The 12,272-nt window shown below is 41.8% G+C and overlaps 1 protein-coding gene across 3 annotated transcripts in view; it reads left to right on the forward strand.

Annotated features, from left to right (window-relative positions):
* The window catches only part of CACUL1 (CDK2 associated cullin domain 1), a 66,552-nt gene that overhangs the window by 25,469 nt on the left and 28,811 nt on the right, over positions 1 to 12,272 (forward strand). For all 3 annotated transcript variants that reach the window (XM_060241538.1, XM_060241539.1, XM_060241540.1), the window contains one exon: positions 7,608 to 7,710. In XM_060241538.1, coding sequence (XP_060097521.1) covers positions 7,608 to 7,710 — 103 coding nt within the window. The remainder of the gene's footprint in view (positions 1 to 7,607; positions 7,711 to 12,272) is intronic.

Here is a 12,272-nt window from a genome sequence, read left to right on the forward strand (position 1 = left end):
AGAAAATAAATTAAAATGACACCTGTTGTGTAATGATGTTTTGAAAAGTAAGTGCCAAGAAAGGAGAACTGTTTTGAGAAACAAGAGTCTTGTCAGACCTTTGCTATAACTCTGGTAGAATTATTGTAGTCTTAAGTAGAAGGGCTTGTTTATGCAATGAGCTTACTTATTTTAATAACTCTGACTCACTGTAAACCAACATTTTCAAGGGCAAGGCAATAACAGAGCAGTGTTTTAGTTTTTGCTGCAAAGTAACTGCTCATGTAAATATGACATCAGAGTTGCTTCTAGTGCACCTGATCCAAGTTCATGCAATTAGAAGCTACATATATGCAGGGAGAAAACATATGGCAATACCATAATCAGAAGTCTTGTGACTTAGGAGTCTAGTGATATTTGACCCTACATATGCCTTTCCTTGTAGATGTCAGTTCAGAAGTTCCACTGCCTCCAGTCCCATTTGCCCAGGAGAAATAATTTTACTGATACTGGGCCATCTTCCCTGGCTTTATGTTTCTTTTTGTGCTGATGTCAGTTTCTGTTGTTGTATGCTTCAGTTCAGTTTAACAGCCTGGGTCCTGCATATCTTGAGGAATCAAGAGAGTTGTGGTGCAGTGGATAGAGTGTCAGTCTAGGACCTGAGGCACCCACCTTCAAATCCTCACTTACTCATTGGTTGCCAGTCACTTTCTCTCAGCCAAACTTTCCTCACAGGGTTGTTGTAGGGATAAATAGGGGAGGAGAGAACCATATATGCCACCCCAAGCTCCTTGGTGGAAGAGTTGGGTGCTGGCTCCTGTATCTACCTTCTCAGTATGCGAGTTCATAACATGAAATTCTGCACAAGGCCTGCTATTTATTTATTTTATTTCCCTTTTTTTGAAAATTTCTATGCTTTCTTTTCGGAGTTCTGTTCAAGGTGCCTTATGATTAAAGGAAAGGAAAGGTCCCCTGTGCAAGCACCAGTCGTTTCTGACTCTGGGATGACGTTGCTTTCACAGCGTTTTCACGGCAGACTTTTTATGGGGTGGTTTGCCATTGCCTTCCACAGTCATCTACACTTTCCCCCCAGCAAGCTGGGTACTCATTTTACCGACCTCAGAAAGATGGAAGGCTGAGTCAACCTCGAGCCGGCTACCTGGAAACCCGTCTACCTCCAGGGATCAAACTCAGGTCATGAGCTGAGCTTAGGACTGCAGTACTACAGCTTTACCACTCTGCGCCACGGGGCTCTTCCTTATGATTAAAACCACAGTATAAAAAGCCAGATATAAGAAGCATAAAAACTATCCATAAAACAACATTAAAAACCTGTTAAGATAAAACTCCTAATTAAAGCCAGGTTAAAAATGTGTTTTAGCCTGGTGCCTGCCATGTGAGCTTCAAGGGAAAGGGCATTCCAAAGGTGAGGTGGGGGATTTTTCCAACACAGAAAATGCCCTGCCACTAGTCACTACCTGCCTTACCTTTGAAGGCAGAGTGAGAGAGACCAGGACATAAGAGGCAGATCTTAGCTGGGGAACTGGACAGTACAGGAGACAATCCTTCAGGTTCTGTAGCCCCAAGGCATTTAGGACTTTAAAGATGAGAACCAGAAGTTTGAATTGTGCCCCAAAACAGATCAGTAACCAGTTTGAATTGTGCCCCAAAACAGATCTTCAGCACAGGGGTGATATGGTTACTATAGCCGTGACATTAGTTTGTCTGCTGCATTTTGGACTAGTTGAAGTTTTCAAACCATTTTCAAAGGCAGTCCCATGTAGACTGCATGACTGTAATCTAACTTGGATACGATAAGAATATTGATCACTATGACCAGGCTACACATTTGAGAAACAACCATAGTTGGCAAACCAGCTGGAGCTGATAACAGCCACTACATGTCGCACAGTAGTCCTGAACCTCTAGTTATAGGCCTGGATTTAGTAGCACCTCCAAGCTACAAACCTGCTTCTTCAGGGGAGTGCAGTCCCTCCCCCCAGTTCAGGCTAGCTCTGCAATCCCTGAGCAGCTTCTCGGTCTTGTCTCGATTGAGTTTATTGGACCTCATCCAATTACCTTTGAAAGTATGTTGAATATGTCCACAATATACACATGAATGATCATTATTTAATATCACAGAAAGTCTTACATGGTCTTCATGCTATTTTATATATTCATAAAATGTACATGCTGCCTTTCCAGGGAACCTGGCTGAGGTGACTTACAAAATAAAACATAGTAAAAACATAAAACATTAAAAGTTAATTGAAACCCAACATTAAAAATTATTATACATTTTGAGTAACAGGAACACCATGTGGCTCCATTTGTGGAAATTATCGTAATTTTAAGGAGTTAGGGGTGCATGCAACACTTTTTCCACTTAGTCACCCATTACGTGGCTTTTTGCTGGCCACTTCTTTTGTTTTATTAATAACTGTGACACCATTCTTCATTCAAAGCCCTACTACCCCCACAGTCTCTATCACACAGGTTCAGGTTTATTGGTAGGTCAGACAATCACAGCTCACTTTTTTTTTGCTTTTGAATGACCTTTGGGCTGTAATAAAGATTGCCTCTTTTAAAATATATAGAGTGACCTGACCCTTCCTCCCACAAGGTCCCCTCTCTCTCATTCACAGAGACACTATCACAGGGTAGCCCAGTCCCCGTTAACAATCATCCTTCACGCAGATGCTACACAGTGTAGCTGGGGTTGGAACTCAGCCACTGCTTTAGTCACACACTGCTGCCATTTTCTCATGTCCTAATATATATGCATTAACTGAACTTTTGGTTTATGTGTGTGATTTTCCCTGAGACCATACACATTCAGCTCACAAGGTTAAACCAAGAGTTAACTTTATTAATTGCTTAAACCCAATATTGGAGTAAATCAGGGAAACACAAAGTTTCTTAAACTTTTGAGCCTTTCCCTACTCAAGTATCTGGGATTCTTTGTTACAAGTTGCCCTTTTACTAGTCAGTGTAAAGCTGATGTTCTGCTACACACTGGCTCAAGCTTAACCGCTTCTTCACTCTGCCAGGTCTGACTCTAACTGAGCTAACATTGGAAGAACAAAGTTCGAGTCCAGTTTGTTTAACTGGGAGTAGGCTGTTTTTCTGTGTTAAACTTACTTTCCCTGTATGGGAGTAGAAGGGAGGACAGACAGCATCACTTATTTAGATTGGATGCCCACCACTTTCAATCAGATAGCCTGGGAGAGTCTGAAATGTTTCACTTTTGCCAAGGCGAGTATGAGTAATTTCTGAAGTTAAATGTATTCTAGGTACCCTGTTTCCCTGAAAATAAGACCTCCCCCAAAAATAAGCCCTAGCAGGATTTCTATGCATTTGTTAAATATAAGCCCTACCCCGATAATAAGACCTAGTGATGGGCGTTGCAAAAAATTCAGGATGGAATTCCAGGTCTGGAGAGTTATGACAATGTTCCAGAAGATGACTTAACTGTATTTGAATAAATGTAGGTTGTTGTATCATACTTAATAAAAAATAAGACATCCCCTGAAAATAAACCCTAGTGTGTCTTCTTGAGAAAAAACAAATATAAGACAGTGTCTTATTTTCAGGGAAACACGGTAGCATAAAAGTGTAGGGAATGTTCTGAGATTTGAACCTCAGCCCAGACTGAAACCGTGGATCAGTGCTGTGCTATCAGGGGATTCATCCATTGTTGTTCTCCAGGAGTTCCTGACAGCTGAAGAGATAAAAGCATGTTATTGTCTTGCATCAGTTCTTCTGTCGATGTGGTTTTCTTGTGTAAGCTATGTTCAACTACTCAACCTGCGTATTTAATAACCACATGGTGGTTTATCTGTGGTTCTTATAACTATTGATTGAGCCACCTGGAGAGAGGGAGGATCTTTCTCCAAACTTCAGGACCCCCCATGGTTGCAGGAAAAAACCCTCTGATCAAAGTTGCAGTGGGTTAAAACCCTTCCAAATGCAGCACTGTGTCAGTGGGGCACGGGAAGAGGAGGAAGTGGAGCCTCCTTGCCCATTCACATGCCTCTGTAGTGGCTGTTTCGGCTCTCTTTTTAATACTTGCCTTCTGGCTTCTAACTGGAAAGAATGAGGGGTGAAGCAGTGCTTGGAAGGGGGGAATGTGGATTCTTCCAGTTGCCCATCTCCAGTGCTCCTTTGTGAAGTCTGACCAGTTAGAAACCAGAGGAAAGTTTTAAAAGGATGGCTGAGCTGGTGACTTTTCTTTGGTTTCAGTGCTTTACATAGCAGCCTATGAGCAGTTTCTAGGCCACTTAATTTGCTGACCCACCTGTGTGGGTTTACATTTTCTATTATTCCAGCCTACCTATGGCTACAAATCTGTATGAGAAAGAGCCAGAACCATTTTGGCATGCCATTAGATTGACAGGCAGGAGGTGGCATTGCTTCCAAGTGGAATGGAATGGAGGACACTTGGAAGAAGATACTGAATCTGGCCAGTTTTAATAGAGGGGAGAGGATTGCCTCATATGCCCTGCTGTTGCACAAAGTATATGTTGGAAGAAGTTTCAGTAAGTTTTAAGGAAATGACTGGGCACTGCAGCATTTGTTTTCTGTTTAGATAACATTTGGTAGAGAATTCAGTAAATTTTGAGTATGACTCATTCACATCATGAAGCTGAACTAAAAAAAAGTGCAACCTTCAGTTTTGGAAGTCAGTTTTTGTGTGCTCAAAATGACAAGCCTTGTATTTCTATCACTTTTATAGCAGGCTGTTTGCCGCTTAGGGGGTACCAGACATGATGTGGTGGTGTTTGGTTTTAAATTAAAATGGAGCATCTCCTTAGAAGCCCTCAAGCAGCTTCACTCCTAACATCTGTTCAGTTGCATTTGATTGTAGAACAGTGTAGAGTTGACAGAATTGCTGATGTTTTGCAAGTACCATAAACTTTGTCTTCCGCACTTAAATCAAAGAAGCCCTAAATGTATTTGATGTGAGATATAAAGGAGTCTTGGTAATGTATATAGCTCCTGAGGAAAATCTGCCACCTGTTCTTCTAACAAGCTGGAGAACAGCACCTTCTTTTAATTCCTAGGATTGGTGCTGAATTGTTCATCATTTTATGAGGTAGCAAAAGTGGGCTGTAGCTACAAGGAAGTGTCTTCCTTAAACTGTGCCATCAATTCAATATTCCTTCCGCCAGTGAACAGCTAGAGTAATATTCCTTAGGAATGATGGTCCCTGGAACCAGATAAACTGCTGTGGACCTGAAGAGTGGAATGATGCTCCTTGGGAGTAGCAGGAGTGTTTTGAAACTGGAATGACAGCACCGGCATGGAATGACAGCCCCTGGGAATAACAGAACTCTTCCGGAGCTGGAAGACAGCTCCCAGAGTGGAACAACAGTCCCTGGATTCAGATAAACTGTTCTTGTACTAGAATGACAGCCCTCAAAGTAGGATGACAGTCTCTAAAACCAGAGAAGCTGCTCTAGGCAGTTTATCTAGTTCCATTCTATTCTGTGTCCTGTCATTCCAGCCCCAGAGCACTGATTCTATTCCTAGGGGGGCTGCCTTTCCACTCTGATGCTTGTCATTCAAGTTGCAGAACTCTTCTGCTATTCCCAGTGACTGTCCTTCCATCTTGGTGGCTGTCATTCTACTCCCAGAACATTCCTACTGCTCTCAGGGACTTCCACTCTGGGGTCTGTCATTTCCGCCGCAGAACACTTCTGCTGCACTCAGGAACCATCATTCCACTTTGGGGGCTATTATTCCAGACCCAGTGCCATTTATCTACTTCTAGGGACAGTCATTCCACTCTGGAAACTGTCATTTCAGGCCCAGAATACTTCTGCTACACCCAGAGGTTGTCATTCCAGTTCGTGGGGCTGTCATTCCACTATGAGGCTCTTGTTCCAGTGCCAGAGAAGGTTATCTGGGCCAAGAGACCTGCTTTGTAAATCCATTCTGCATTTTCGTTGCAACTTTTGTGTGCTGTAATGTATTTCAGTGTTGTCCATGCAAGTCAGTTGCCATTCTTTGTTCCCACTATATCAAATGGACTATCCTGTCATTCATGTTTATTAATGATTTTATTAATAATCATCTACTTGGTAACAAAATAGCTTTTCAAATTTGCATTTGTCTTTCCACTCTGCATTTGTCTTACTGGTAAGGTATTTATTTGGTATTTTTTCTGTTCGAGTTTAACCAAATATATTCTCCTAGTACTAACATAATGACAAACTATGGTTTGTCTCCAAACAAAATGAAGTCACAATACAGGAGGAAAGATGAGAATGCCCATGGATCTGTATATAAAGAGGTTTTTTCTTGTCTAGAGTTTATGAAGGCTAAGAAGAAAGGCTTGTTCTGCAATTTTCCATTGCAGGGTCGGTGTGTGGGAGTCGGCGAGGTAGACAGCCCAGACCTCTCCCCCACTTCAGAGAGAGCTGGCTGGCCAGCGGCCGTCTGCATCCTTCTTTATTCGCCCTGATTTTGGGTGAAGGAAAAAGGATGCAGCTGCAGCCCAGCCAGCTCCCTCTTGAGCAGGGGAGAGAGGGCTGGGCAAGGACGGGCAAGCGAGAACCCTCTCTCCCCACCATCGCAATGGTGCAACTTTAAAATGACATCATCATGCCTTGTGTGCAAAGTGCTCATGATTAGAGTGGGGGGGGCAGGGTTCTGTCTGGGGCAGCCCTGTTCCATTGGCACCATTGACTAAGAGAAAGAGAAGAAGTAGCTGCCTCTCATAACAGCAGGAAGGAGAGTTGAGTTAGACGGTTGATTTTTTAAATGATGCTTAACCTGGAGATATGTGATGGGAAAATTAGGAAATGTACAGAGTGAATTTCTGTGATTCCCTAGGTGTGGGTATGGGTTCATATAGAAAATGCTCTTTAGTGTGGGTCTGTTGTTTGGTGTAGTAGTTAAATTCTGGGAGTACTGGGTTTGATTCTGCACTCCTCCACATGCACCTGCTAAGTGACCTTGGGTCAGTCACAGTTCTTGAAAGTGCTGCTTTCTCAAGAGCAATTCTTGAAAGAGCTCTCTCAGCCCCACCTACCTCACAGAGGGTATCTGCTGGAGGGGGAAGGAAAGGAGATTGTAAGCCTCTCTGAGACTCCGAGTGAAGGGTGGGGTATATATCCAATCTCCTCTTGTTTAACCAAAAAGAATACATGTATGAGAGCTGTGTCATCTTCGCTTTGTCATGCCTCTTTCCAAGCCCAGTTCTGATGCTTAGAAGTGAACTGGATTGGGGGTGGAGGGTTCCATAGCACAAGGTGGAGAAAGCCTCTACTTCCTTTGCTCACATGTGATGTTTTTCATTGTGATGAAATATATCTGTTTCCTCCTTTTATGTGAGAACACAGTACATAAATGCATGGTTTAATTGTTGTATGTATTTTAGCCTTCTGTAACTAGCTTATTCTTATGTACCTAGGATTAGGGAGCAGGATTTTCAGTCAGATTTAAGTTCCAGCATCTTTCTCTTAGGAAACTCCAACTGCTTGCATTTAAGTTCCTTTTTGTTCTCTAACCGTATTTACTGTGTGGTTCACGTATGCTTGTGACCAATATTGCTTTTGTGAGAATGATCACAAGTCTCTGTGTTGATTTCATCCCCAAACAATTGTAAATCTTTTTCTTTTCAGAATAAATTTTACATAGAAACGAAGCTTAACCGTGACTTAAGAAATGACCTTATAAAACTGTTTACGGAACATGTTGCAGAAAAGCACATTTACAGCCTGATGCGTAAGTAAAACGTTTGGCTTTAATTTTTCTGAAATACTTGGGCAGTGTTATTCCCTCATGTTATAGTGTTAACAATTTTGAAGTGTATGCAAGCAGAACTTGTAGAAATGCAAATTATGTAGTAGCACCATTCCGATATCATTTCAAAAGTGCTTAATTAAAGATTGGATTTAAAGGTTAGATGATGGAAGCTGGTGATTCTTGTTATGTTGGGGAAATTGAAATGAAATTGAGTCTGTATTCATATACATCTGAAAAGGAGACATGAGTCATATATCCTCGCCAGTATAGTGAAGTAGAAAGCTTGCCTTGGTTCAGAGGAGACAATTGGCATCCTTTATTGAGTTCACTTTAATTATGGTACAAAGTTTTTAGTCTAGCATTTTGCTTTCTCTGTGAAAACTAACTGCATATGCTTCAAAGCTTCCATATTCCAAAGACTCATGAAAAGTAATGTCCTTTTTTAGAGTTACTTATGAAGCTTTGTTTAAAAATACAAAATTGTACATACTCTCATTATCTCCTGTAAGTAGAGATTGGATCTAAAGGTTTATGGGTTTGGAACTCACCGATCTACATACCTAAGGATTAAATCACCAACTGCCAAGTAGAACCTTCTTATCTGCCCAGAGATGGTACCTTGGTGCAAAAGGATACCTGTTCGCCAACTGTAGAAGGGATCCCTTTTGCTAAATTCACCTGTTTATTCCCTTGTTCCAGACACGTTGTTACTGGAACAGAGGCTGCTGCTTTGCAGAGCTGAAGCCTGCTTGTAGAAGTCCTAAATAAATAGCTTAGGCCAAACCTCCACATTCCACTGGAGCCAGTCATACTGATTGGGAGCTAACCAATAAATGAGGATGAGTAAGTCAACCTCTGGTTGATTAACAATAAATATTGCTGAAAGGAGCTGCTCAGACAAGAGCTCCTCTCCTTCCCAGGCTGTCTTTTACTTCAAATGGTAATTTAATTTCAAATGTTAATTTAGGTCTTCTAGGCTTTCATTAAAAGGGAGCTGAATAGCCTCAACAGTTACAGGAGGCATCTGAGTGGTTTTTTCTTATAGGGGGGAAAAACCTCTTTTGTGAGACTTAGCTTAAAATGTTACACTTAGGGCGTTTTCGCACTGACCTTACTCGGGATCGACGTCCCTCTTCACCGCGCAGCATCAGCGCGGATTTCACACTAATTGCTCCGCAGAACCCGGAAGAGCAGCAAAGTCCCGCGGCTTTTGCGTCACAAATGTAAACTGGTTTTTGGCCAGTTTACATTTGCGACGCAAAAGCCGCGGGACTTTGCGGCTCTTCCGGGTTCTGCGGAGCAATTAGTGCGAAATCTGCGCAGACGCTGCGTGGTGAAGAGGGACGTCGCTCCCGAGTAAGGTCAGCGCAAAAACGCCCTTAATTTAAAATTGGACCTGTGTTTTTGAAGACCTAGCTATATTTAAACCCAGGCTGCAGTTTGTTTTGTTATGTGGTGGGGTGGTTTTTTTGGGTGTGGGGGGGGTTCCTTTTTCTTGTACAAACCCTGCCTAAAGTTTAACCTTATCTGTGAACTCACTTATTCCTAGCGTCTGGTGTTAGTACTTTATAGGTGTAATAAAGTTTAAAAATTATATTACAGTTTAAACTAGCCCTGCGACCTCAGTTTTAATCCTTGTCCTTTGTTTGACCCTCTATTTAACCCTTCCCATATTGCAGTAAAACTAGCTAAGAACTTCTGAGCCAGTTTGGAACTAAAAATACTTACATCTAAATAGTTTGAGCAGTTACAACAGAACAAAAAGTAGAACTACATCAGTAGAACAGAACTATAATATAAAAACTTGGGGAGGGGGGTAAATGCCATTTACCCTGTTTTTGCTCATCTGCTAAACTCACTCAGTGCTTTGGCATTGGAGTGGGGTCTGCTACATTACAGTGCACTTTCTCATTATTGAAGGCCTATTCTGACCTTGGAAGCCCTACTTAGTAGACTTGCCAGCCTCCAGGTGGGGCCTGGAGAGCTCCCAGAATTACAACTGATTTCCAAACTGTTCTACCCCAAATATCCAGGAATTTCCCAAGTGGGAGTTGGCAACCCTACTCCTTATTACTGTTTATTACCCTTATATCCAGTCCTGTCCCATGGTGGGCTCAGGACAGCTAGCAACATAAACAGAATATAACTAATATATAATTAAAACCAGTTAAATTAAAACAAGATGGCAGTAAAAAAAAAAACTGCTCTGAGTAGTCCAGTACGCCTCCTGTTAGCAGGATAGCCAGCATTAATAAGCTTGCTATGGGCAGGGGAGGCTGAGATGGTAGAGATATCCACTTCGTCAGCTAAAGGCCTGGCAGAACAACTCTGTGGAACTGTAACAAGTTCTGCAGGGCCCTAATTTCAGTTGGAAGTGCATTCCACCAGGCATGGCCCAGGGCAGAAAAGGCCCTGGCCCTGGTAAAGGCTAAATGGATGTGTTTTGTGCTAGGGACTACCAGTTAATGTTGGTCTATGGACTGCAAGGCTCTTGGGGGTATATATGGGAAGAGACAGTCCCAAGGGTATGCTGGTCCTGGCTGCATAGGGATTTAAAGGTCAGCACCATAACCTTGAAGTAAATCTAGTACTCAGTTGGCACAGCACTGACTGAATGCATGCCCGCATAGGCAATGCTGTCAGCAAGCGTGCCGCCATATTCTGCACTAGCTGGAGTTTCCAGGTCAAGTTCATCTTAAGAAGTCAGTTGGTTCACCAAGTAGCAATACATTGTAACACTTCAAAACCCTTGTTTCCTCCATGCAAAACACCTATAGATGAAACAAAGGTAACAATAATGTCACATTCTGAAATTATGTTTCAAACATTTATTTATTTTTCTTAGCAGGTAACTTGTTTTTTCCCTATAACTTGCAGTTTGGTGTAGTAGTTAAGAGTGTGGACTCTTATCTGGGAGAACCAGGTTTGATTCCCCACTCTTCCACTTGCAGCTGCTGGAATGGCCTCGGGTCAGCCATAGCTCTTGCAGAAGTTGTCCTTGAAAGGGCAGCTTCTGTGAGAGCTTTCTTAGTTCCACCTACCTCACAGGCAATGTCCCCTCTAAGCTGCAGAGTCTTATGAATAAAAATTCTACTTTGTGAGCTACTGGCATTAAAGTTGTGAGCTACTGCATAAATCATTGTGCGTTGGGGCCATTTTTCATGAGCTAAGACAAAAATGTGTGAGCTGGAAGCTAAAAATCTGTGAGCTAGGTCACACTAACTCAGCTTAGAGGGAACACTGCTCACAGGGAGTCTGTTGTGGGGGAAGAAGATAAAGGAAATTGTAAGCCATTCTGAGACTCTGATTCAACGAAGTATAAATCTACACCCTTCTTCCTTTTTTACCTCTTTCACTAGAGTATTGTTCAAGAAGAGTGAGACTAAATTCAAAAGTGGTGTTTCATTCACAAAAGAACTTTCATATATTCCTGCACAAACATGAGCATAAGAATTGCTGTGGAACCTTCCCATTATAGTTCTTTGTATGAATTGTTGCATAAGTACTTGCAGAACAGCACTAGCAGCTGTTTCTCTTCCTCTGACAAGTCTTTGAATTCAATCTTAAGGGTTTTCCCAGGTGTACCCAGGTCTACAAGGTACTTGTGCTTGAGTGGACTTGTTGTAGGATAAAACTTCTAGAACCATTAAGAGAACCCTCCACTGTTTGGTATCTAACATCAAGAAATCACTCTCAGCTGGCGGTGAAGATCCTGGTGAGGCCTAGGATATAAGGGGAAGCATTTAAAGACATATAGGACAAAAGGTATTTAATATTTCTTAGGTCAAAATAAACTTCTTAAGCTGTGCCTAGAAAATCACTGTGGGTGATACACAGCAACAACAGATACAGAAATATTTCTTTTGAGGTTGGAAAAATGTGGCTCTTTAGCAGAAAACTTGGTCTTGTCACAGCTTCTATTCTTTTATCCTGCTGTTGACATAAATGCCCAGGGTCCTCTTATGATACCCATGCTGGTACTGGCAACCTTACAGCAAGCTCCCTGGTAAAATGAGAATTCTGTGATAATGAATTTGTCCTCTATTGAAATGATTTGCTTTCTAATTGGATTTCATAGTAGAAATTCCATTCTCTTGACATTTCCATTAAGCTGTGTTACCAATTTTCACAATGATTTTCTAGATGTAAAGTCGCATCTGCTACACATTTGCCTGGAAGCATACAACAAAATAGGATGTTTCTCAGCCAGTTTAACATTCCAGGGGTGGGGGTGGGGAAGCGTGTCTCAGTTCTCTCTGATTTAAAAAATATATATTTGAAAATTAGCATTTGAGGACCAAGTTAGAGATAGAACCGCTTCGTGGCATGGTAGCTTTCTACCTATTATGTGAAAAGTGCTATTTTCCTCACCAGATAGTTTGTAAAATGTGTTTTTATCTAAATATATTATCTCCCAGGGAGGAGAACTGGTTTCTTCTGTAGCATTAATCTGTGATAATTTGCAGGGAGAAAAGTAAGACACATACTATAAAGTCCAAAAAAAGATTATCTTAAACCATTACAGGTTAGTTCAGGTAGCC

This window comes from Heteronotia binoei, chromosome 6 (genome assembly GCF_032191835.1).
Source record: "Heteronotia binoei isolate CCM8104 ecotype False Entrance Well chromosome 6, APGP_CSIRO_Hbin_v1, whole genome shotgun sequence".
Classification (NCBI taxonomy): Eukaryota; Metazoa; Chordata; class Lepidosauria; order Squamata; family Gekkonidae; genus Heteronotia; species Heteronotia binoei.